Here is a 26,417-nt window from a genome sequence, read left to right on the forward strand (position 1 = left end):
TTGGATTCGGTGGAATTTTACCGTCATCATTTAGTTGAGTCTGATTTGCAAAGTACGTATTTAAAAGGTCAGCCTTTTCTGCATCACTTGTGGTTGGCATATAAGTGACAGGATCGATAAGGGGTGGGATAGAAACAGAAGAATCTTAAGTTATGAAAGGCTTCAATGTATTCCACCAGTCTTTTGAAGAAGATGTGCAGGTTTTAAGTTTGTCTACGAGATTAATTCACCATCGCGGTTTCGACTTTCATCATCATAGTTTCATGATTTCGATTTTCGAGGTACGGGGTTAAGGAATAAAAATCTCGATTGTCCAAACGGAACCCGTAGAATTGTCTGTCTTCACTTTGCTCTGTATTTCCTGCACAGCTACTTACTTAATAAGCGCAAAAGATACTTAACGGCTAAAAGATAATTCCACTTTTTTTTAAAAAAAGAATTTTCAAGAACAGTACATCCGAATGAGGAATACCCTTCCAGACAACGCACAGTGCAGTCCCATCCTTGGCCTATTTCCCAAGTGGCTGAATCCTCGGTTATTTAAAGTATTTCTTGTTTTACCCAGGCTTATTATTCTGTTTACATTACCCATCATGAGATCTTTCTCACTATTAACAAAGAGCTATAAAAATAATATGTATTTTATACTTCTTTGCTATTAACAATGTCACGTGACTTGCGCCTCTGCAATATATGCATTTTATACTTCTTTGCTATTAACAATGTCACGTGACTTGCGCCTCTGTAATATATATAGTCGTTAATGAGAATATCAAATACCATGTATAAACTTAGTTTAAACAGTATTTATTAAATATATCATGTACATAAATACATACAATAACATTTACAATAAAAATAACGTAAAGAATCTGAAAACCAGCTTTCATCGAAAATTTATATTTATTCATTTCATAAAGCATGTTGTAAGGATAGGGTGTATAAACTTGTACTAACAAATACACTATTTTCAGTATTTCACCAAAAAGCATGAAGTCTTTACATTATAGTTCAGCGACCGGACATTGCGGCAAATCTTCTCCAGTCTGATATCCAAACAATTTCATCTTGGGCAGATAAATGGCTTGTTAAATTTAATCCCTCCAAATCAGAAGCGCTTTTAATTTCAAGAAAACGAAACTTTCAACTACACCCTCCTCTTCGAATGTTTAACCAGAATATTCCAGAGGTACTCGAACATAGACATCTTGGTGTATTCCTGTCAAATGATTGTTGCTGGCATTCTCGTATCAACTACATTGTAGCAAAAGCTTGGAAGAGAGTTAATACAATGCGTAAATTGAAATTTTCACTTGACCGTCGCTCCCTTGAAACTATATATATTTCTTTCATAAGGCCAATACTCGAATATGCAGACGTGGTGTGGGGTAACTGTACAAAGTATGAAATGGATCAACTCGACAAAATTCAAAATGAATGTGCTTGAATAGTCTCCGGAGCTACCAAACTTGTTTCCATGGAAAACCTAAAGAGAGAAGTACCCTGGGAGCCACTTTCCGATAGACATTACAAACATCGACTTCTTATGTTCTTTAAAATGAAATCTAATTTGACTCCAGCATATCTATCCTCTCTAGTTCCTGACTCAGGTGATACTCGCTACAACCTAAGAAACTCTGAAAATATCCATGGTGTACCTGCAAGAACATCTTTTATTTCAATTCTTTTTTGCCTTCCGTTGTACGTGATTGGAATTTATTGAGACCAGATATCCGTAATTCTGAAACACTTTCATCATTTAAAAGTAATCTAAATAAAAATAAGCAGCGTACTCCAGCCTATTACTACACCGGATTCAGAAAACTCCAGGTGCTCCATACACGACTACGAACTAAGTGCAGTGCATTGAATCAACATCTTTATCTAAAAAGTATTTCTCCTACACCATTATGCCAGTGTGGACAGATGGAAACTAATTTCCATTTCTTTTTTGAATGCAGAAATTTCGATCTTTGTCGCAACGATCTTCTTAATAATCCGCGGAATTTCGAAATTGACTTGGATACTATTCTGTTTGGAAACCCAGACCTATCTGATCAGGATAACATGACTATATTTACTCATGTACAGGCATATATTTCCGAAAGTAAGAGATTTGGTTAGCAACCCTGAGACATTCCCATCTCTTCCCACCTTCTCTCTTCTATTCTACTTTTGACTTGTTCTAACCTCTACATTTATGTGAATACTTTCCTTCTACCATATACATTGTCCCCGTTCCATTTTTTACATTCACAGCGATCAATATACTTTTTTTCATATATTTATTTTTTCATATCTTAAGACTATATTCCTAGCCCCATTACAGATTAAAGCTCGATATGCCCATACAGTTATATTTTGTCCGCAAAGGAGAAGAATTCTGTAAGACTTGTCTTTCATTCTTATCCTTTCCTGTTTTGTCTTCACTACAGTATGTCATACGTATAAATATAAGTACTCTATTTTGGGAATAAATATGTTTAAACTAAAAAGCATAAAAAAAGGAAGTGTCTAGCCGTCCGGTAACCGGACGACTAGCCTGCATTCTAGTCATCCGGTTACCGGACGGCTAGCAAATCCTCGGGGGATTTTCGAGTCGTCCGGTAATTGATTTCTTAATGAATAAGTAATGATCAGGTCGGCATGACGTCACATCCGGAGCAGTCGATTATGCAAATCACCTTGGAGGTGAAAGCAGCACCAGATAAACAGATGTTAACGCGTGACGTCACGGCGATCTCTCCTATACGTAGCGAATTAACTAGCGGTGTGGGTTTTGATGTTTTTATTTTCAAATAAACCAAATCAAGAGTAATTTTTTTATTATCTACAGTCCTTACGCTGTGGTACAATCTATATATTTTTCAAAAAAAAGTAGGGTTTTTGTAATAATTGATTTTGTGGCATTTTAAAACGGTCTGGAAAAAGTGACACATTATGTATTGTCAGCTCTTCGGCGCTACGGATAAGTTATAATTAAAACAAGTTTCCAAATTTATTCAACATTTTCTCAGTTTGCATATATAAATATTAAACTAAACTAAATATCTGAGAACATAACAATTTTTTTATTCAACTTCTTTGCTTAAAATCGTAGCAGTTGTTTCTTTCATCTTTCAGAGAATCTTTTAAGTGTCTTGAAAAAGAATGTTATTTTCTTTTCAAGAATGAACAGATCAAATAAATAAGTAAATTAATTTTCTGATTTTTATGTCTTTTTAAAATAAGCTGATAAGCTGATTTTCTAAATGTTTTAATGCTCTGAATAATTATATTGTTGCCATTTTGCTGAAATGTATTTTGTGCGATATATTTTATTTTGTTTTATGTAAAATACTATAATGTTGAAGTACATTAAGTATGAAAGTCATTTAAATAAAGTTGAAAACTTATACTTTATTCTATGTAATCTTATTGCAGTCATTTTTTTTTTTTTTTTTTTTTTTTTTTTTTTTTTTTTTTTTTTGAAGAAATGTGAAATGTCCTTCCAGTCAAAAATTAGTTTGGTGAATTGATTTTAAAATTTCAAATGAACTATATGCCTATATGCTCGGGCATGTGTATTAATTAAGTTTTTTTTATGTAGTAGCTCTCTTAATCCCTTTGACAATAATTGACATGCAAATAACAATAATGTGCATCTTCCAAATATCATAAGACCCTGAAGGCATACATCAAACGGATAAGACAGGAAATTACCATATGGCCCCGAAGGGGTACATCAGAGGGATAAAACAAACAGGAAATCAATAGTATTAATTAGTGATAGTCATTAGGAACTGGTCGAAACTGATTTTCATTAATATACCACATACTGATTGGTTTCCATAGTGATTTATGACTTATGACTGGAATGTATGCTTTAATTTTGTGGTAAGTGGAAGCAGTCAATTGTGACAGCCTATAACAATTAACAAAAAAATATGGATGCAAATTATCGTTCACAGTTTTAAATAATTGACAATTTACTACAAAGCAGACAGTATTTTCGTAAACAGAAGTCATCAATTTATTGATACGTCCTGGCTTTTCGTAAAAAGAAGCTAGCATGCAGTTATTATATATCATTTTATCTCCACGTGTAACATATAAAAATCCCTTTGTGTTATAAATGCAGAAAAATATCTTATATTGTGATCCTGATACGCTTCGAGCAAAGAGCTATAAAAATATAGTTCTTTGGCTTCGAGGGAAAAAATCCCTTCTCCAGTATTTACGCATAATGTACTATTAAGCTTTAAATTTTGACACCTCTCATTAAATCTCACACGAATCAGAATTTAGGTAAGAGGTGTTGATTTAATTAAATTTGGCGTGACTGAATCACTTTTGACACCACAGTTCAAGCTATCTGGCTTTCAGAACTATTTTAATGGCAGGCTACAAAATAGAACGAGAAAAGTGAAACAAATGGATTAACCTAATTAGTTGAGCTAAATTCTCTATTTTATTTATTTTTAAAAGACCTCCAATTTTTTAAATTATGATTTTCATCCAGTCCGTCACAAATATGAGACCTCGCAGCTTACACGGATCAATGATGAATATCACGTCTGAAACCTAAAAAAAGAAAGTTTTCTTTCACAGGAGCGATTTCTGGGACATCATGCTACATTATAAATTCACTGACTTATTAATATTGCCCAAAATTTAACTTTAAGCAAAGAAAAACAACCAGCACTAGTGAAACATGAAACGCTTTTCAATTACAATTTAGCGTTTGCTGTCACCTCGGCTTGTTGCTACGCAACGCGATACGCTAAAGTGCCCGGATATCCGACCTGATCAATAGTTTTAAATGTTATTTACTTAAAATATCAATACTTATCTGATTTTTCAGTAGATTAAATGCAAGAATGCGTGCCGATTGTTTACAAATCCGTTGATATTCTATTTTTAGAAATGATCGCCGAATGTCCATATGCTATTTTGTAAAAAGTGATATTTTTTCTAAAGGCATAAACTTTAATTTAATACGAAAATTGACAGTTCCTCAAAACTGTTTTGATTTTGAAACTCCAGTGAAAAAATTATTAAAATTTAAAAATTCCGATCCCATAATTGATAAAAGCCTCAAGATGAACAGATTTTAATAAGTGACGTCACGTCGGTTTTGCCATTATTGAAATCGGCAAACTTCCATTTTATCAGCTGAATAATGCAGTTATTTATCGTAACTGTTTATTGTATGTGTTTACACAAACTTTTGTTTACAGATAAGTATCGATATCTCAAGTAAATACATTAAAACTACATAAAATCATGTCTTATTCATTAGGAAATCAATTATCGGACGACTAGAAAATCCCCTGAGGATTTGCTGGACGTCCGGTAACCGGACGACTAGAACGCAGGCTAGGCCTCCGGTTACCGGACGGCTAGACACAAAAAAAAAAGACATTTGTTCTGTCTGTCTGTCTGTCTTTTTGCAAGCTCAAATCAACTCCTCTCTTGAGTGTTATATACACATCTTTACTTTTTAAACATTTTTCTACGAAATATCATAATCCTTTCAATTTCATTTGTGTTCTATGACCGAAGTCAAGTGCGAAAAAGACGTCTTACAAAAATTATAGAACCGGTGCGCATGCGTAGTAGAAGTGAAATGTTGCCAGAAATGGCGACAAATTATCACGGAGGCGGCTCTCAAAGCCCAACATCGCTCTCTAAGCCTATAGAACGTGTTTTTGAGGATGCCCAACATACTGGCGAAATAAATTTGAGTTGTAGGAAGCTGCGGGAATATCCAAAACTCGCCGCGAAATATGATTTGATTGATACAATTTCAGCAGGTCAGCATCTGTTTTTGTTTTTTTCAGCATCTTCAGCGATGAATCATCATGAAATTCATCTGACATCAGAATTTTGGGCAGTCCCTTTTTCAGCCACTGTTACACATGTCAGTTCGTTTGAAAATATCATCATTTTATTGATTTGTTAATCAGATTTTGCTATAGCCTTATCCCGTTATTTTCTCTGGGATTTAGGTCTTGGAAATTATTTGTTGGAGTGGTTGCAAACAATAGCATATAAGTATTTTATGCATAAATATATAGTTTAAACCTGAAGTAACACTTGAAATCAACAAAAACATGATTGATCTCGGGCCTGTTTACGCCTTCCAGTCATAATCGCTAATGATTGTTGGAAGTATCCTGTAGATGTAGAGTCAGTGTACCCGGTTTCGCACACATTTCCTAAGAATACCTTCCATTTCTAGCTAAAAATGATTAAATCTGAATTTACCTCTATATGTTTTAATAAACGCACTCATTTCGGTTTGAAACATGCTACTTTTACTTCCCACTACAATGACGTCATACCTCTTAGTGTACTTGATTCGGATAACATATTTTGACCAGTTATTGCATTTAAGTGTACCCGGTTTCGCACACCCTGCTATTTATAGAATTCAGTGATAACAATGCAGTTACTCAACAGAAAAATATTAATTACCTTTTTTACCATTTATATAATTCAATTTAAACATGTATTTTCCTATAAAACATCTGAAAGTGAAATTTAAAAGCAGTTGTGAAAGTGAAAGCTAGGTACCAAACCCTGTTTTTACTTCTAAAAGCAGAAAAGGCTAAAACAACTGAATACATGAAACAAAAATAAAACAATAGAAGCTGTTGCAGGGATATAAATTAACACTCAGACCCTATTAGCCAACTGGGCTCATTACAGGCAAATTCTAGGGGCCCAGCCTAAAAGTTAGGGGCCCAGCTATTATTAGCGGGAAAATATACTAACAGCAGTTTAGATCGACATAATTAATGATAAGTCTTGTAATTTGCTTCCTGCCAAAATACATCAATTTCTTAAATATAATTACAGAACACTCATCAAACTCAAACATTCGGACACAGCCTCTCAAACACAGACGCACTTAAAGTTTGAATGATTTTTGCAGCACTAGAGGATTTGGGTTGTTTATGGGCATTTTGATAGAGGCTGCACGCTTATGGACATCTGAATTGTATTTTGTTACATTTTCGTGTTACAGGTCACTCACAAGTACGAAATTATTACTTGTACAAAAAAAGTACACACCATGTTGCAGTCGGTGTTCTATGCAGCCGCGGTCTGTTAACAGCCCATTTTTCATTAAAGTCCTCATTGGCCTTTAGGTCTTTAAATAATCCTGATAATATTTCCATTTGTCCCTGCGACCGGCCGTTCTAAGCTCTTTAACAACCTTCAATAAACCTCTACTTTCTAGTGCCGTATTTCTATGGGCGCAGCCATTGTTAGTGTCAGAGTAAATGATCCGCCTATTCCGATTGGTCGTAGTATATATCGGTAATTTTGATTGGTTGATTTAAGTGACGTAGTGCATATTAATAAGACAGTCTCGGAAAAACCCAGAATATTGACATTAATAGGTGAATCCAAAGCCATTCGCCGGCTGGGCGACTATTTTGGAAAATTGACTCGACCAGCTTCAAATCTGGTCGCACTAGGCGAGTGTTAATTTATATCCCTGTGTTGAATCACAAAAGACCCCCACAAGTCAAATTATTCGATTAAGTTCTCTGTTTTAATTAAAACGTAAAGCAAACAAACTAGTTGAAGGCATTTTGCAGGTTGGGAGAATTTCAATAACTGTTGAAATATTTTTCATTTAGGTAAAGTAGTAGGTAAATACTTACCTGTATGATGGAATAGTGATTTTTCAAGTTATTTTGCACCTTGCTGTTGTTTGCATAGTCATTATTTTCATGAAACTTAATATTTTTCAGCTTACTTACTGGTCTCCATTGATATTGTTATTGTTTTCGTCTGCACTTACCAGAATGAGGCTCCAGTGGGGAAGGACCCCTTGTGTCAAATTATGTAGGAAATAACTCAGTTTCGTGAAATAATAACAAAGAATTGTTGAATTTTCTGCTTTATTCTCACAAAGAACATGAATTTACTGGGTGTGCGAAACCGCGTACAGTGCGAAACCGGGTACACTGACTCTAGATCATTTTTACCATTAAGCTACTTCAGCGCTCACGGTTTATATGCTGGATTTGGATGGGAGCACTGAAGTGTACTCCGTAAGGAAATCATACCAATAATCGTGCCAGAAATCTGACGCGCTCTCGTTCGTACATATTGTAAAATCAAATGTGGCACTTTATGTACGAGACACTGTATGTACCAGCACCTTATGTACCACTTCGGACACCTTATGTACCACATATATGATATAATTATAGTGGATTATCATTTTTATTTGATTTGATTAAAATATTTTATATTTTATTTTAAATGATATGTTTTTTTTTTATTAAATTTAATTGTCATAATTAATCAGGTAAATGAATTTTATGCACTTGTTATAGGGGATGAAAATCCCCGAGACGGTAACGTCCAGAGCTCCAGATAAGATTTTAGGTTAAAGGGTATTTTACCCCCTAGTTTTTTTTTCAAAGGGTATTTTACTCCTAGATATTTTTTCAAAAGGGTATTTTAGAATTCTAAATGGTTTTTCAGAATTCGAAATTATTTAAAAGGGTAATAATAATAACTGTTTGTTTGTATAATTTTCTGATATTCATGTGCTCTGCTGAAGTGCCTTTGTCGACCAATGCTGTTTTCCTGAATATTTTTTGAGCCTTCATTCAGATAGTTTTAACATTTTGTTTACTGCATACATTACATCTTACACTACATCTTAATTTAAGTTACTGACCACTGCGATATATCAACAGCCAGTGATACTTTGACTGTCAATGTTTGTTTTTTTCAGAAACACCCACATGTATGGTGCTTCTGCTTCTTCAACAGTTACCCATAATATATCATAGATCACGTGCTTAGCGATAGGCATTGTCCAAGTCATCTCTTGTCACACGCTTTAATATACTTGAAGAAGAAAATAACATTATGTTACGATATCGTTTGCGTTTGCTTTTATGAGACGCCATTTTTGTTTGTTGTACTCGATTACAAAAAGGATGTGCTTGATTTATGATAAAATTGGATTACGCACTTTAATCGAGTAAAATACGTATCCCGTTTTTTCAATGCGTATCAGTACGCGTTGGTTTGATTTTAAATGCGTTTTTTGTAAATTTCAAAACGTATTTACGCAAATACGCATCTTATCTGGAGCTCTGAACGTCCGTATATAGATATTCGTCTTTGCTATTTGCATATACTGAGGCAATTTTTTCAATGTTTTCCGGTTCCGGTCTATGTAAAATCTGCTGACTGGTTGTCTTTATGAACATCCGAGCACCCCGAATCAGTCATAGTAACTCGTAAACCGCGCTAACATGATTATTTTACTTCTTTTTCGTAATGAAAACTGTACATGCAACTGAAAAACACTTTTAAAACAGTAAGGAAGTGTAAAGACCGTCAAGTTTCTGCGTGGAGTGCAAACGAACAAAACAAAATTCTAAAAGCTAGTGCGAGAACGCTGAATGACGTCACCGGCATGGCTTCCGTAAATTTTGCAAAGTATGATATTCGCTGTAAGAGGTATGATGACACTAAATGTAAACTACAGTTTAGATCAAAGTTTCACTTTCTTGAGCGTTGAATATTTCTTTCTAAGCGGGTATATTAAAGATAAATCCCCAATGCTAGGCGGTGCCTTAATTCATATTATTTGAATATTCTTACCTCAAAGTAACATTCTGTGGACTTGAGCTGATTAAATCAAAGCTGTTTTCACAGGTAATGATCACCTATGAGATAAGTTACTATATAATATATAGGTGGTACATTAGGGGTCAAAGTGGTACATAAAAGACCTGGTACATAAAGTGACTGGTACGTAAGGTGTCGCACCCTGTAAAATCTACCATTGTGCCATATTTTACGCATCAAAACCCATAACTGAAGGCAGAAATACCTGACAATTTCGAACTGGCCTGAAATGTTTACTCAACGCCGCCATCTTGCTCCTTTGAAATACGAGACTGACCTTTCACCCGCGCGAACCGCTAAGAGAGCACTAATATATGCCGCTTCTTGTTTGAAGTTGCATCAGCATCACGGTGACAAAAAACTTGGGAAAATGGTTATTTTTTAATAGGAATTGATTTGAATTATTATTTTCATAGATAAATCCTTAAGAAAACTGGTATGTATAAATTATATTTTTGTTTACAAGGTGCTTTACATGTATATTTTTAGCGGTTCCCGCGCTGACATCATGCGAGAATCTCGCAGTTGCTATTCAACAATGGCTGCCGAAATGATGCTGATCTAACAGTTACTTGTAAAAATCGGCAATTTTGTTGTAAGATTTGCTTGCAGAATTTGATAAATGGTGTTAACAGATGTAGAAGTACTTACCAAGATACCCATGCGTCTTTGTTCAGAATTTCAGCTCACTAAGTTTGCAATGAAAAGTTGGACAACTTTTTATTTTGGTATGGTTTCATAGTAGACCTGGTCCAAAACTCTAAAGCCGCAACTATGAAAAAACAAAATATGAAAAAGCGGCATTTAGAGTTTTGGAAGCCAGGACTAACATGAAGAGATTCAACTGTGCGCTTTCTCATATTCTTGGAGCTTTTCATTGGTTGCTAGGTCTGTGTTGCTACGTATACCTGGCATTTTATGGTTAAGTAAGTTCAGCGGCATAGTGTTAGGTATCTCCTCCAAAGAGACGACCTGTTGGCGCTGTGTGATAGTGTTTTATTTTTTTCGTAAACCATTAAAAGTGACCCAAGTGTTAAAAGTAAAAATGTAATTTTTGGGGGAAAATGTCAACATGTTGAAAAAGCAATTCATATTTACATCCAATTAAAAACACAACAACAGCAGTTAATTGTTCAAACTTTAGAAAACAAGTTTTATTTTTGAATGCATTGGAATTCACTATGCCATCTGACAGCTCGTACTTTTCTACAGAAACTCAGATGCACCCATTGGTTACGCTTTCAGAAGTTACTTGCATTGTACCCATGTTCAGGGTGTTTCCTTGTTGTTTTGGGAACATAGCCTATACCCCAAAAATTGGGAATTTTGATGCGTAAATGTTCCGAATTGGGAAATATTTAGTCCCATACGGATAGGATATAGAAAAGATGTGTTCAAGTACTTTCTCATACACTTGTTTCACATGATTGTACCACCTCTTTAACATACTGCCATTACAAAATTGTCCATAATTTGGTCAATGTTTGTGCAATTTTGATGACTTCTTTTTCAGAATGTAGATTGGGAATTTTTGCACTTATTTTGGGGAAAATACATACTTTTTGGCATTGGGAATATAGCTGATTAACGGCAATAAAAATGGCCAAAAAAATCTCAAATGTCACAATTTTGATGTTTGAGTCCTTGCGCAGTTTCGTGGGTGTGGTTTCTCACAAACACAACATGGTTTGTCATCCTCTATTTCCTCATGTGAGTCTGTGTAGCAGTAGTGGGTGCTGTAGTGGGCAAATTCAATCCACTAGTGGATGGGTATGGGCTTTGAGGTGGAGGAAAATTCAGTTTCTGTGGTGTTATTATTCCTTTTTGTTGGAGTAGCGGTCTCTTTATGGGCAACAAAAGTACGTATGTGATCAGGGTACCCATCTTACTTTATCACCCTTCCACCTGGCTTTGGCGGATGACCTTTCTCTTCTTGCACTGACACTGGTGGAGTTCTGACTGCTTTCAAATTTCAGTTTGAGACACTCCTTTACTGCATCTTTGCCCGACTTGATTGCAGCTTCTTTGTCTAATGGTAGTTCTTCTCTGAATGAAGCACAAGGAAAAAGCTCTTGATGAACCACGCCTCTGTCCCTAAAGGTAGTATGCCCATCCTTTTTAATGCGGCCTGTATATTATTAGTCCCCTACTGGTTGAAAACCAGTTTCGGGGACTATAGGAATGCACTTTTCCGTCATTCCGTCATTCTGTCATTCCGTCCGTCCGCAATTTCGTGTCCGGTCCATAACTCTTTTATCCATGAAGGGATTTTATTATTACTTGGCACAAATGTTCCCCATGATGAGACGACGTGTCATGTGCAAAACCCGGACCCCTAGCTTAAAGGTCAAGGTCACAATTGGAATTGGAGGTCAAAGGTCAACAGGGCTTTTTTCCTGTCCGGTCCATAACTCTCCCATCCATGAAGGGATTTTAATATCACTTGGCACAATTGTACCTCATAATAAGACGATGTGTCATGCACAACTTTCAGACCCCTAGCTCAAAGGTCAAGGTCACACTTAGTAGTCAAATGTTAACATGGCATGAACAGGGTCTGTTTCGTGTCCGGTCCATAACTCTTTCATCCATGAAGGGATTTTAATATTACTTGACACAAATGTTCCCCATGATGTGACGATGTGTCATGCGCAAAACCTGCACCCCTGACTCAAAGGTCAAGGTCACAATTGGAGGTCAAAGGTCAACAGGGCTTTTTTCCTGTCCGGTCCATAACTCTCTCATCCATGAAGGGATTTTAATATCAATTGGCAAAATTGTATGTCATAATAAGACAATGTGTCGTGCACAACTTTCAGGCCCCTAGCTCAAAGGTCAAGGTCACACTTAGTAGTCAAATGTTAACATGGCATGAACAGGGTCTGTTTCGTGTCCGGTCCATAACTCTGTCATTCATTAAGGGATTTCAATATTACTTGGCACAGATGTTCTCCATGATGAGACAACGTGTCATACACAAATCCCGGAGCCCTTGCTCAAAGGTCAAGGTCATACTTAGAGGTCAAAGGTCTAATTCAAGAAGGACTTTGTCTGGAGCATTTCTTCTTTATGCATGGAGGGATTTTAATGTAACTTGGCACAAATGTTCACCATCATAAGACAAATTGTCTTGCGCCAGAACCTGGTCGCTAGGTCTAAGGTCAAGGTCATACTTAGAGGTCAAAGGTCAAATTCAAGAATGACTTTGTCCGGAGCATTTCTTCTTCATGCATGGAGAGATTTTGATGTAACTTGGCACAAATGTTCACCACCATGAGGCACACTTTTTATACGCCCGTTTGAAAAACGGGACGTATTATGGGAACGCCCCTGGCGGGCGGGCGGGCGGCGTCCACAGACCTTGTCCGGAGCATATCTTCTACATGCATGAAGGGATTTTGATGAAACTTGGCACAGTTGTTCACCATCATGAGACGGAGTGTCATGCGCAAGAACCAGGTCCCTAGGTCTAAGGTCAAGGTCACACTTGGAGGTCAAAGGTCAAATTCAAGAATGACTTTGTCCGGAGCATATCTTCTTCATGCATAGAGGGATTTTGATGAAAGTTGGCACAATTGTTCATCATCATGAGAAGGAGTGTCGTGCGCAAGAACCAGGTCCCTAGGTCTAAGGTCAAGGTCACACTTAGAGGTCAAAGGATACAAGAATGAAAACTTTGTCCGGAGCATTTCTTCTTCATGCATAGAGGGATTTTGATATAACTTGGCACAAATGTTCACCACCATGAGGTGGAGTGTCATGCGCAAGAACCAGGTCTCTAGGTCTAAGGTCAAGGTCACACTTAGAGGTCAAAGGATACAAGAATGAAAACCTTGTCCGGAGCATTTCTTCTTCATGCATAGAGGGATTTTGATATAACTTGGCACAAATGTTCACCACCACAAGACGTAGTGTCATGCGCAAGAACCAGGTCCCTAGGTCTAAGGTCAAGGTCACACTTAGAGGCCAAAGGTCAGATACAAGAATGACTTTGTCCGAAGCATTTCTTCTTCATGCATGGAGGGATTTTGATGTAACTTGACACAATTATACACCATCATGAGACGAAGCAGGGCCTCCTCTGGGTTTTTCATACTTGTCGCCAACCTTTTCGCCAATTTGAAAAAGTTGGAGCCACTTTAGAGCCATTTTTGAGCCAAAGTTCTGAGCCACTTTTATTTCTTTTAGTTGGCTGTCATAGTGTGCATAGAGAAATAAAATATTGTAAATAATTTCATTAGGAATAATAACAACTTTTGAAGGTGTATTAGTTTATTGTAGAAGTAAATTCAATTTGTAGTTGGATAAAAAATGACACAAATCATTCTCTAATTCAAGAATCATATCTATCCATGTCAATTATCAATATTTCAGGACTCATTTATTTTCGGAAAGGAAAATTCGGATTTTTTTTCTATTCTAAAAGGTCGAGTTGAGCCCTCTTCTAATGATTTTTAAGAAGCCATGGTAGCAAGTAATATCTTCCAGTTTCTGAACATTTCAATTTCAAAGAAATTAACCAGGTCCAGGATGCAAATTGAGGCCGATGTGTTTTAATTTTCGGATCCATCGTTAAAATCTTTTATGAAAACTGAGGAATCAAAAATTATCTTGCAAAAAAGTAACAAATTAAATGTATCTTTCGTACTTATTTAAAATTCGTCAGTCATACAACTGCATGCCACAAACATGACAATCTTTTTTTGAAAAAAATCGCAACACATAAAGTACACCGTAATCGGCGTTAATTTTGGTGAATTCTCGACAGAGGTCAAACATACAAGCTGGCAGATGTTTTTATTACTGATTAATCTTCAATTCACACATTATTACGCAATTATCTTCTCAAAGTGTCAACCAACTTCAATAGTCGAATTGTCAAATACACCGCCTAGACTGGTTATCGATTTTATTCACTACCAGCGTCTAGGTAAACACGTGTATCGGGAACCAATTCTTGGGCCGCTTATATCACTACGGAAAAAACAAATGCCGAGGAAAAAAAACTAAATGTATGCGCCACTTATTTTCGCCAGTTCGCAAAATTTAGCGCCAAATTCTTAAAATTATCGCAAATGGCGACATTGGCGATCGGCAGCGGAGGCCCTGCGAAGTGTCATGCGCAGTTCCCTTCTTTAGAATTACTTCCCTTTGTTGTTACTATAAATAGCTTATATTGTAACTTTTTCATTACTAGTCGTAGGGAAAAATCGAGACCACTTTTCTGTAGTACAACATGCATGCTACATCCAATTTTGAGGTGTATTTTGACCAGTCTCTACCTGGTAAAGATTTTTGTGTGGACTTACAATTTTTTTTTTTATTTTTTTTTTTTTTTTTTTTTTTTTTAAGATTAACTTCCCTTAGTTGTTACTATAAATAACTTATATTGTAACTTTTTTATAATTGACCGTAGGGAAAAACCAAGACCACTTTTCTGTGGTACAACATAGATGTTACTTTCCAATTTTAGGTGTATTTTAAGGTATCTCTACCTGGTAAGGAGTTTTTTTGTGGACTTAGAAAAACAAAACGCTTAGTTATTACTAAACAACCACACAATTAAAATTCCATTTGCAAATACAGGTGCTAGAGTAAAGAAATTTGCTGTGACGGGCGTATATTGTGACATTCTTGCACTCTTGTTTAGAATTACGTCCCTTTGTTGTTACTATAAATAGATTACATTGTAACTTTTTAGCTCACCTGTCACATAGTGACAAGGTGAGCTTTTGTGATCGCGTGGCGGTCGTCCGTCGTCCGTCCGTCAGTCCGTAAACTTTTGCTTGTGACCACTCTAGAGGTCACATTTTTCACGGGATCTTTATGAAAGTTGGTCAGAATGTTCATCTTGATGATATCTAGGTCAAGTTCGAAACTGGGTCACATGCGGTCAAAAACTAGGTCAGTTGGTCTAAAAATAGAAAAACCTTGTGACCTCTCTAGAGGCCATATTTTTCATGAGATCTTCATGAAAATTGGTCAGAATGTTTATCTTGATGATATCTAGGTCAAGTTCGAAACTGGGTCACGCGGGGTCAAAAACTAGGTCAGTAGGTCTGAAAATAGAAAAACCTTGTGACCTCTCTAGAGGCCATATTTCTCAATGGATCTTCATGAAAATTGGTCAGAATGTTCAGCTTGATGATATCTAGGTCAAGTTCGAAACTGGGTCACGTGTGGTCAAAAACTAGGTCAGTAGGTCAAAAAATAGAAAAACCTTGTGACCTCTCTAGAGGCCATATTTCTCAATGGATCTTCATGAAAATTGGTCAGAATGTTCATCTTGATGATATCTAGGTCAAGTTCGAAACTGGGTCATGTGCGGTCAAAAACTAGGTCAGTAGGTCTAAAAATAGAAAAACCTTGTGACCTCTCTAGAGGCCATATTTTTCATGAGATCTTCATGAAAATTGGTCAGAATGTTCACCTTGATTATATCTAGGTCAAGTTCAAAACTGGGTCACGTGGGTTCAAAAACTAGGTCAGTAGGTCTAAAAATAGAAAAACCTTGTGAACTCTCTAGAGGCCATATTTCTCAATGGATCTTCATGAAAATTGGTCAGAATGTTCACCTTGATGATATCTAGGTCAAGATTGAAAGTAGGTCACGTGGGGTCAAAAACTAGGTCAGTAGGTCAAAAAATAGAAAAACCTTGTGACCTCTCTAGAGGCCATATTTCTCAATGGATCTTCATGAAAATTGGTCAGAATGTTCACCTTGATGATATCTAAGTCAGATTTGAAACTGGGTCACGTGCGGTCAAAAACTAGGTCAGTAGGTCTGAAAATAGAAAAACCTTGTGACCTCTCTAGAGGCCATATTTTTCAAGAGATCTTCATGAAAATTGATCAGAATGTTCATCTTGATGATATCTAGGTCAAGTTCGAAACTGGGTCACGTACATTTAAAAACTAGGTCAGTAGGTCTAAAAATAGAAAAACCTTGTGACCTCTCTAGAGGCCATATTTCTCAATGGATCTTCATGAAAATTAGTGAGAGTGTTCAGCTTGATGATATCTAGGTCATGTTCGAAACTGGGTCATGTGCGATCAAAAACTAGGTCAGTAGGTCGAAAAATAGAAAAACCTTGTGACCTCTCTAGAGGCCATATTTTTCATGAGATCTTCATGAAAATTGGTGAGATTGTTCACCTTGATGATATCTAGGTCAAGTTCAAAAGTGGGTCATGTGCCTTCAAAAACTAGGTCATTAGGTCAAATAATAGAAAAACCTTGTAACCTCTAGAGGTCATATTTTTCAATGGATCTTCATGAAAATTGGTCAGAATTTTTTATCTTGATGATATCTAGGTCACATGTGCTCAAAAACTAGGTCACTGTGTCAAATAATAGAAATAACGACGTCATACTCAGTTCAACACTGGGTCATGTGGGGATAGGTGAGCGATTCAGGACCATCATGGTCCTCTTGTTTATTACTGGCCTTAGGGAAAATTCAAGACCACTTTTCTGTGGTACAACATGCATGTTACATCCAATATTTAGGTGTATTTTGGTCTATCTCTACCTGGTAAAGATTTTCTTGTGGACTTACATTTTATAGATTTTTTTTTTTTTTTTTTTTTTTTTATAGGATTAATTTCACTTTGTTGTTACTATAAATAACTTTTATGATAACTTTTTGTAAAATCGGCCAAAAAAATTCCAAATGAAAACAACTGTACGTTTTTATATATGCAAATTTTAATCCAAGTGCTTTGTTATATTATATTGTAAATGTAGTACAATATTGTTTATACATCATTGACAAATATCAGTTCATTATGTTATACTGCAGTAGAGAAAATTAGGTGCCTTCCAGTAGGGGACTTTGTATTGCATGGCAATACTTCATTCACTTGTTTAGACTAATTTCCTTCAAGTATGCTCTACATGCAAGCTTTGCCATTTCATATCGTGTGCCAGACTGACCCATATTTCTCTGCATGAAAGCTGCACATTCCTGGTAGTAGTATGTCTTGAAGGGGCCAAAGACTGCTACATCAGGTGGTTGAAAAAAACGTGTGACGTATGGGCAGGCAACATAAATAGAATGACATGTCTTTCCTTCGCCCTGTCAATTAAATCTGGGGATATGTGTGACACGTGTCCATCAAGCAATAAAAAAAACTGGCTCTCTGCTGAACCGCCTCCACCAGTGTGAGGAAGAAAGGTCCTCCAGATACTGTCTGAATATGCTGGCATTTGACCATCCAGAATCTGACATGGTGCCACATGTTCCTGGGCTTGCACCCTTCAATAAAACTTCAAAAAGTAGGGGGCAAGTTACCTAGGGTGTTTGCCCATCCAATTAAAGTGGTTGTGGTTGTCCTCGGGGATGTCAATGCCTGTGAATTACTTCCTGGTGTAGCAATCACATTTGGTGGGGGTGGTCTGGTTAGAGGCCAGTCTTGTCAATATTGTAATATCTCCCCTAAGTTGTTAAAATACTTATCAGCTGCTTCTGGTGTGGTGGGCACTGACTGTCTCCAACTTTCTTGGTGCAAGACAAGGGAAGCTGCATGATCATTCCATCGGGAAAGGAATGAATACAGCCAGTTGTTACTAAACAGCTTGCTGTTGTTTTTCTGCCCAAGACTATATATGAGCTCTATAGCAAGATGCTGGAACTGTCTATTAGATATACTATACCCTAGTTGGGCCATCACCTCTGCATGCTGGACAAAGGCGACAAGGCGCTTAAGAAAAGGGGCATGGGGCTGTGTCAGGCTGAAAAGGCCTGGGGAAAAAAACTAGTCCGTAATTATTATCTTTTCTATTTCAGATGTCTCTAAAAACCGTGTGTCTGAGGTACCAAAAGAAGTTTGTGCTTACATATCAATGGAAAAACTGGACTGCTACCACAATGTGATAAAGTCTATACCAGAAGCCATAGTACAGTTACAGGCATTAACTTATCTAAATCTAAGGTAACAGAAAGTGTAGTTAAGTTAATTTTGATATATATATATATATATATTAATTAATACAAGATGAAACATACGGAGGTTCTGCTTCAATTCATTTGGCGAAGTTGTTACTGTTATCGTCAAAGAAATGAAAATCATGTTTCACGGACTGAATTAAATGGTAATATCAGTTGTTAAATGAAAAAACACACATCAGTTATAAATTTTGCGGCAATGTTTTTCGTAAAAATCTGTTTTATATACATGTTTTAACGAGCAGAATCATGAAAGTAGTGTCAAAGTAGCCATTTTAAAGTTATATTTTGTAGCAAACCTTTGAAATGAATGGCTGACGGAACATCCGCGACAGTTTACAAGAACTTTTAAATTATGATTGTAGATTGATTTTGGCAAATTCCAATGAAAAACTGCCCTAAACAAGTAAAAATCAATGGTAAAAATTAACTCTGGCCATAGAAAAAAAGTTATAAATTTTCATTTTATAAATAATGCTAGTCTTGATTGCCTTTTTTCATTTGTAACACATTTTCGCGACCCAGATTTCCGAATAATTTTGGTCAGTCGCAAAAATGATTCAGAGAAAACCTACCTATGCAAATGTTTTTTTAATAAAATTGTCAAAATGCAAAATACAACAACATGTTTATCTCTGTTTTACTCTAATCTTGCATTACACTCTTTGATTTATAAAGTCTATTTCCAGCCCCCCTCCCCCTACCCCAACACACAAATGTTAGGTAAGAAGTGACCTATAGTCATCGAAGATGCACCCTACTGTTTTGGCAAAGGAATAATATCGTCTCAAAATTTAGACCCAGAAACACACCAGAGACCACCATTTCATACCTGTAATTCATAAAGTTGTTGCAACATATGCAGTGTGTTGGAGAAAAAATTAGAGCCAGTGGAAACCCTGAACATTCCAAGGTCATTTATGAGTTCATTAGGCACATTTGTTTAAAGATGCTGAAATCAATTTTCTGCCTTGATGGTGGAAGTTTACTTTATTTACAGTGAACAGCAATTAAAGCATTAAGAGTGAGTGAGTGAGTTGGGCTTTATGGCAAATCAACACAAAAAAGGTCATAATTATATCATCAAAAAAAATTATTAAGAATAAGATCCAAGGAAAGTGTCTTTATTTAGGTATCATTATATACATTTAGCCACTGGATTTTCCATTTAGCCTGTTTATGTAGGAGACATTCCCTAACTGATGAAGGTCATTGAAGGCATCTGTTGTTCTGTACAGTAGTTACGTTGAATTCATCTTTCTTGGAAATGTTTGTTCTTTGAACAGGGTTGTTCATAAAACCTGTACTACACAGGAAATTCAATTGTCTGTATTGCCCAGGTTGTCCCAAAGCTTGTACGAACAAGTGAAATTTGACCAGAATTTACAGTATAACTATCATATGGACAAGTACAAAATAGCAATTGACGAAAACTGACAAGCAAGTCAAAATCAGATTTCGCCACCTCTGCTACAGGTCATCGTTAATTGAAGATCACACCAAAAGAACTGTCCTTGAGTTCTTCCCTACCCGTTTACCTGCAAAAAATACAATTCTGTTACAAGGAGGTAATATTTAATAAAGAATTAGCTCATAAAATTTTTCTGAACAGAGAAGGGTCTTAATTTAACAAGTCAGTTTGGTTTGTTCTCTTGTGAGTGACCTGGGCCCTGTCAGACCTCTTGTTCTATTTGCATGGTCTTTATAGACAGGAGGTGACCTACAGTAGATGCATGGTCTTTATAGACAAGTTTAAAATACTTGTGCCAATTTCTGTAAAGTATCATTGATTTCCATAATTTCTGGTTGATTTAGACAACTGTACTCGAAGTGTAAGAACTTTTTATATTATACTTGTACTTTGTAACTCCCCATCGTATTCGAAATGAGTTGTTCTTTTGAAAAGCTATTCTCCCTAACTTGGCCAAAGCAAAAGAATTGTAATAACTGTAGATGAATATTTGAATAATTGTTCGTACAGAAGACAGAAAATGACTTAGCGTAACTCTATCCCTGTTGGAAACTGCTGAATACAGCAACTTGATTTGAAATCAATAAAGATAATAGTGGTTACATGCTGATAAACCATTCCTTGTAATCCATTCAGTTAAATCAGGAATGTATTGATTGGTCTGTTTATCTGTATCTATTGGTTTGTTACAAGGAATGTCATATTGACTTTAGAAGATCACATGTTTTTCTTGGCATAGCTGTTTAACCATTACCCTGCTAAATTTTGAAAATTGACTGGTCCATCATTCGATTTTGGCAATACCACTTAATATTCAAAGGGTGTTCACTGAAAATTTACTAACTGAATAGCGAACAGTGCAGACCATGATCAGACTGAACAGATGTGCAGGCTGATCTTGGTCTGCACTGGTCGCAAAGGCAGAAACACTTGCTGCAAGCTGGCTGAAGGTTAAAGGAGTAAAATTGTGTCAGTCACTAGTAGAAGAGTTTAGATTGAGAATCCACAAGTTTGCTGGATCCCCAGGTTTATGTTGATTTGGAGAAAACAATATGTTGGACTTAAATCTGCAATCTTCAAGTTGTGCAGGCACAGCTCGATAAATTCTAAAATGAAAGCAATTCATCCCAAAGGACGAGCTGCCAAGAATTTTCACTTTTCCTGCCGCAGTTTGTACGAGTTCGTCCTGCAATGATTCACTAAGAATGCGATTTTTACAGACAGTGTCTATTTTAAAAATAGTGCATACTGGAATCTTGCTCTTGACTATCGAGTGTCCAGCTTATGCGTTCATAATGCGGTACTGTAACGGAGTTGAGTGGATTTTAGAGTTTTGATCAACAAATTAATTTTCGTTGAGATCTTTTAACTATCTGGTTTTTTTGCTGCTCCATTTTAATTAGATTTATTTTTACTTTTGTTAAAATTTCACACCATGAGTTATTCTCTATAATTATGATTTTAAATGTATTTTGTAGTGTTTGATTACTATGCTGCGGAGAGGATAATTTAAGTGCCACTTTTATTTCACTTTTTTTTATGTATAACAGACATACTCAGATTGTCAAGAATTTGCACTTCCTATAATTTACTTATCCTTTTGGACTTATTGATTTTTGATATTCACAAGTGTTTTGAATTTGGGTGTTGCTCTGGTTGTGAATATTAGCGATAATAAACGCAACAGGAATAATGGTTCTTGAGTGCCAGTGATACACATTCGAAAAATATTACCACTTTCAAACCTCTTAAATGTTTGTTCAAGGTTTGATATTTGAGCCGTGCCATGGGAAAACCAACTTAGTGGCTTTGCGACCAGCATGGATCCATACCAGCCTGACCTGACTGCGCAGTTGCGCAGGCTGGTCTAGATCCATGCTGGTCGCAATGCCACTATGTTGGTTTTCCCATGGCACAGCTCATTTGAATTTTTTTCTGTCCTGAATAAATCAAAGGCATGGTTTTGGTCTGATCATGTAGTAATACGTTTATTAATTCATTTTGGCATCATGATTTAGGTGGATATGTCTAGACGGCTCCCTGAATATTTCAAGATGGATTGTTTTTCTGACAGCTCAATTTGTACCATCATTCTGTAATATACTTCTTTGAACTTAATTAAACCCGGGAATGTATTGATTACAGAATATTGGATTTGACTATAAGATTGCTAGGTAATTGCCCACAGTCGGCATGCTACTGTAATTACAGTATTTAATGTGGGATTGGGGTATTTCGATAATTACATCAATAATGCTATGCTTGAGACACAGTGCAGTTTTTGATTGTTTCTTTTGACAAAAGCCATCCAACTGAGTCATAGAAACTTCTGCAGAATCCTTTTTTAGCCTAGACCATTCATTATAGAATAGGTAGAGCTGTTACACTCACCCATTCTTCGGTGCTGGACGTGTTTTAGTTTTGTATGTATTACTAAGCTGATGTCTCAGTTACTAACCACTTGTGGGAACAGATTGAAACTTGGTCACACACTCCTTCACTGTGATGATCTGACATGTAGTGCAGGTTTCGCATTTTTAGAAAGTAATGCCCCCTTTTCAACCATATTGTGAATGTAAGCTGGTGTCTCATTCACCACTTGTGGGAATAGATTGAAATTTCACAAATTTGTTCACATTGGTGTTCTGACAGGCATGTGTAGGTTCCATTTGTCTATTTTGCATTTTGACTTTTTTTGGCAAAGTTATACTGCCTTTTTAACTTTAAAAATTTTGATCAGTTATGTGTGTAAGATGCTATCTCAGCAATGACTTGTGGGAATGGATTAAGTCTTGATCAGCTTGTAATGAACTGCTGGGTGCAGATGACAGTCCATTATAAGGAGATCTTGCAAAACACCCTCGGTGTGTTTTTTTTTTTCATCCACAAACTAATTTATGTGAATAGATCCACTTATAGTTTTACTGCCTCTGAAATTTTTGACTCCTTAAACATAATAATTATGTTCCTGTTCCAAAGTGGCACACCCTCTAGTCAGTTTAAGCTCTGAAACTCAGGTGAGCAATCTTAGGCTATCTTGTTAATGGTGTGGTTTACATTATGTACTAAAAGCTTTGTTTGGATGAGAGAAAAAAAATAACCCAGAGGATTTTTTTTTTTTCAAAAATGTGGAAAAATATTCTTTTTGGTGATGGGACTGTGTCGGAATCTCGGTCCAAAATTAGGATAGTAAAAGTGATGATTACATAATTTCCTGTTAAGTAATTCTATTGTACAAGAGAAAGAATGCTAATCCTATCTGTATATGAACCATAAACATCTTTTTGTACAGGGTAATCAGGGCATCAATAGATATATCAGTCTATTTCATTCTCTGTAAAATGTTTTTAAGAGATCAGGCTCCATAAAATCTGCTATAAAAACTGCAGGTGTCTAGGTTTACTGCAGGAAAAATTTATGAAACTATGTAACACTGATTGACTGAAACAGCTTACATACTGCAGTGTAAAAATACTTTTCAGAATGAATGCGAGTCTTCATTTTTTAGCTCATCTGATTTTTTGAAAAACAATGATGAGTTTTTGTCATCACTTGAGCAGTTGTCGGCGTCGGCGTTGCCTGGTTAAGTTTTATGTTTAGGTCAGCTTTTCTCCTAAACTATCAAAGCTATTGCTTTGAAACTTGGAATACTTGTTCACCATCATCAGCTGACCCTGTATAGCAAGAAACATTACTCCATCTTGCTTTTTTGCAAGATTTATGGCCCCTTCTGTACTTAGAAAATATCAGATTTCTTGGTTAAGTTTTATGTTTAGGTCAATTTTTCTCCTAAACTATCAAAGCTATTGCTTTGAAACTTGGAATACTTGTTCACCATCATAAGCAGACCCTGTACATCAAGAAACTTAACTCCATCTTGCTTTTTGCAAGAATTATTGCCCCTTTTGGACTTAGAAAATCAGTTTTCTTGGTTAAGTTTTATGTTTAGGTCAGTTTTTATCCTAAACTATCAAAGCTATTGCTTTAAAACTTGCAACACTTGTTCACCATCATAAGCTGACCCTGTACAGCAAGAAACATAACTCCATCCTGCTTTTTGCAAGATTTATGGCCCCTTTTGTACTTAGAAAATATCAGATTTCTTGGTTAAGTTTTATGTTTAGGTCAACTTTTTCTCTTAAACTATCAAAGCTATTGCTTTGAAACTTGCAACACTTGTTCACCATCATAAGCTGACCCTGTACAGCAAGCAACATAACTCCATCCTGCTTTTTGCAATAATTATTGCCCCTTTTGGACTTAGAAAATCATTTTCTTGGTTGAGTATTATGTTTAAGTCAACTTTTCTAATAAACTATCAAAGCTATTGCTTTAAAACTTGCAACAGTTTTTCACCATGATAAGTGGACACTGTACATCAAGAAACATAACTCTATCCTGCTTTTTGCCAGAATGATGGCCCTTTTTAGACTTAGAAAATCATGGGTAGGACAATATTTCTATCATACAAAAAAAATCAGATGAGCGTCAGCACCCGCAAGGCGGTGCTCTTGTTTATATATACTATAGTCTGCATTTATTTTAACCCTTATCATGCTGGACACAATTGATTCTGCCTTTGCTACCAGTGTAGATCATGATCAGCCTGCACATCCATGCAGTCTGATCATTATCTGCACTGTTTGCCATTCAGTCAGTATCTTTTTGGTATGCACCCCTTTTAACTATCAAAATTGAAAGGTGGAGAAGTTCATTATAGAAATTTAGCAGGGTAAGGGCTAAATAGCTGTTGTTCTAGGAAATTAGAAAAATAGTCACCAAAGCAGAACCTTTAAAAAGGGGGCAATCCATGGCCGAGTGGTTAAGGTCGCTGACTTCAAATCACTTGCCCCTCACTGATGTGGGTTCAAGCCTCACTCGGAATGTTGAATTCTTCATCCAGCTGGCTTACGGTGTGTCAGTGGTCGGTGGTCCTGCCCAGGTACTCACCCGTAATGAAATAATGCATGGAGGGGCACCTGGGGTCCTCCTGCATCATCAAAAAGTTGGAAAGTCGCCTTTTGACTGTGTGTTGGTGTGACATTAAACCTAACAAAAAAAATCCCTTGAAAATATTTGAAGACTGCACATGCATGTATAAAAATTAAATCCTGCCGTTGTATGTAAAGAATCTGATTCAGCATCACATATCATTTACTTGTGGGTATACTATGGAAGCTTAAAAATGGTTACATGTTTTTTTATGCACACTTTGCTGTTAGATCTGTTTCACAAAAAACTAAATTTCATGTGATAAAATGCTGATTTTCAGAGGAAAACATCTTGAATTGTGTATGATTATTTGACTGGAATTATTTTCATATAAACTTTATTGATTTATAATTTTCTTGAACACCTGTAACCACTAGCAAAATCCATTGTCTGTATTGTGCATATTTCAGAATGAGATTATAATAGCTAAGTGCACATGGATATTGTAAGATAGGAATTACCTCAGATATGTTTAATCAAAATTTAAGCAAAAAAATAAAATAAAAAGAAAATAAAGAAAAAAGAGGAGAAAAAAAATGAGAAAGGTGAAAGTCTTTCCCTATGTGAGTCTATTGTAGATCCACTTGTATTAATTGTGCCAGTGTTGTTTTTTTTCCTCGATGCCAATATTTCTTGATTTTATCTGTAAAATTGGCATCATTACTGACAAAATGTCTGTATTGAGTTAAAGATTTTGTCTCTCATGGATCAAGGAAAACAGACTGTTCTGAATTTACTTTCCTGCTCCTATGCTAAACCGTATGTCTGATAGATTTCATAATTTATGGAATAGCTGTATGCTTTACATTTATCTGTATGCTAGTACATTGTATTTTCTCCAGGAAACTAAAAAGGCTTGCAGATTGTGGTTTAGAGATCAGATATCAGAGTCTTATGTGATCATGTGGTTCAAAACTGTCTCCAATATCTATAATCATAGGAAGTGTGACCTTTAGCCTGCTGGGGGCAAGTGATTTTTAGCTCATCTGATTTTTTGAAAAAAAATGATGAGTTATTGTCATCACTTGAGCGGTTGTCGGCGTCGGCGTCGGCGTCTGCGTCGGCGTTGCCTGGTTAAGTTTTATGTTTAGGTCAGCTTTTCTCCTAAACTATCAAAGCTATTGCTTTGAAACTTGGAAGACTTGTTCACCATCATAAGCTGACCCTGTATAGCAAGAAACATAACTCCATCTTGCTTTTTGCAAGATTTATGGCCCCTTTTGTACTTAGAAAATATCAGATTTCTTGGTTAAGTTTTATGTTTAGGTCAACTTTTCTCCTAAACTATCAAAGCTATTGCTTTGAAACTTGGAATATTTGTTCACCATCATAAGCAGACCCTGTACATCAAGA

At 36.1% G+C, this 26,417-nt stretch overlaps 1 protein-coding gene across 8 annotated transcripts in view; it reads left to right on the forward strand.

Annotated features, from left to right (window-relative positions):
• The first annotated feature begins 5,603 nt into the window (after positions 1–5,603).
• The window catches only part of LOC123554479 (DISP complex protein LRCH3-like), a 68,181-nt gene continuing 47,367 nt past the window's right edge, over positions 5,604–26,417 (forward strand). For all 8 annotated transcript variants that reach the window (XM_045344667.2, XM_045344669.2, XM_053547879.1 and 5 more), the window contains exons 1-2: positions 5,604–5,795; positions 18,443–18,587. In XM_045344667.2, coding sequence (XP_045200602.2) covers positions 5,609–5,795; positions 18,443–18,587 — 332 coding nt within the window. In that variant the 5' untranslated portion in view covers positions 5,604–5,608. The remainder of the gene's footprint in view (positions 5,796–18,442; positions 18,588–26,417) is intronic.

Source organism: Mercenaria mercenaria, chromosome 7 (genome assembly GCF_021730395.1).
Source record: "Mercenaria mercenaria strain notata chromosome 7, MADL_Memer_1, whole genome shotgun sequence".
Lineage (NCBI taxonomy): Eukaryota > Metazoa > Mollusca > Bivalvia > Venerida > Veneridae > Mercenaria > Mercenaria mercenaria.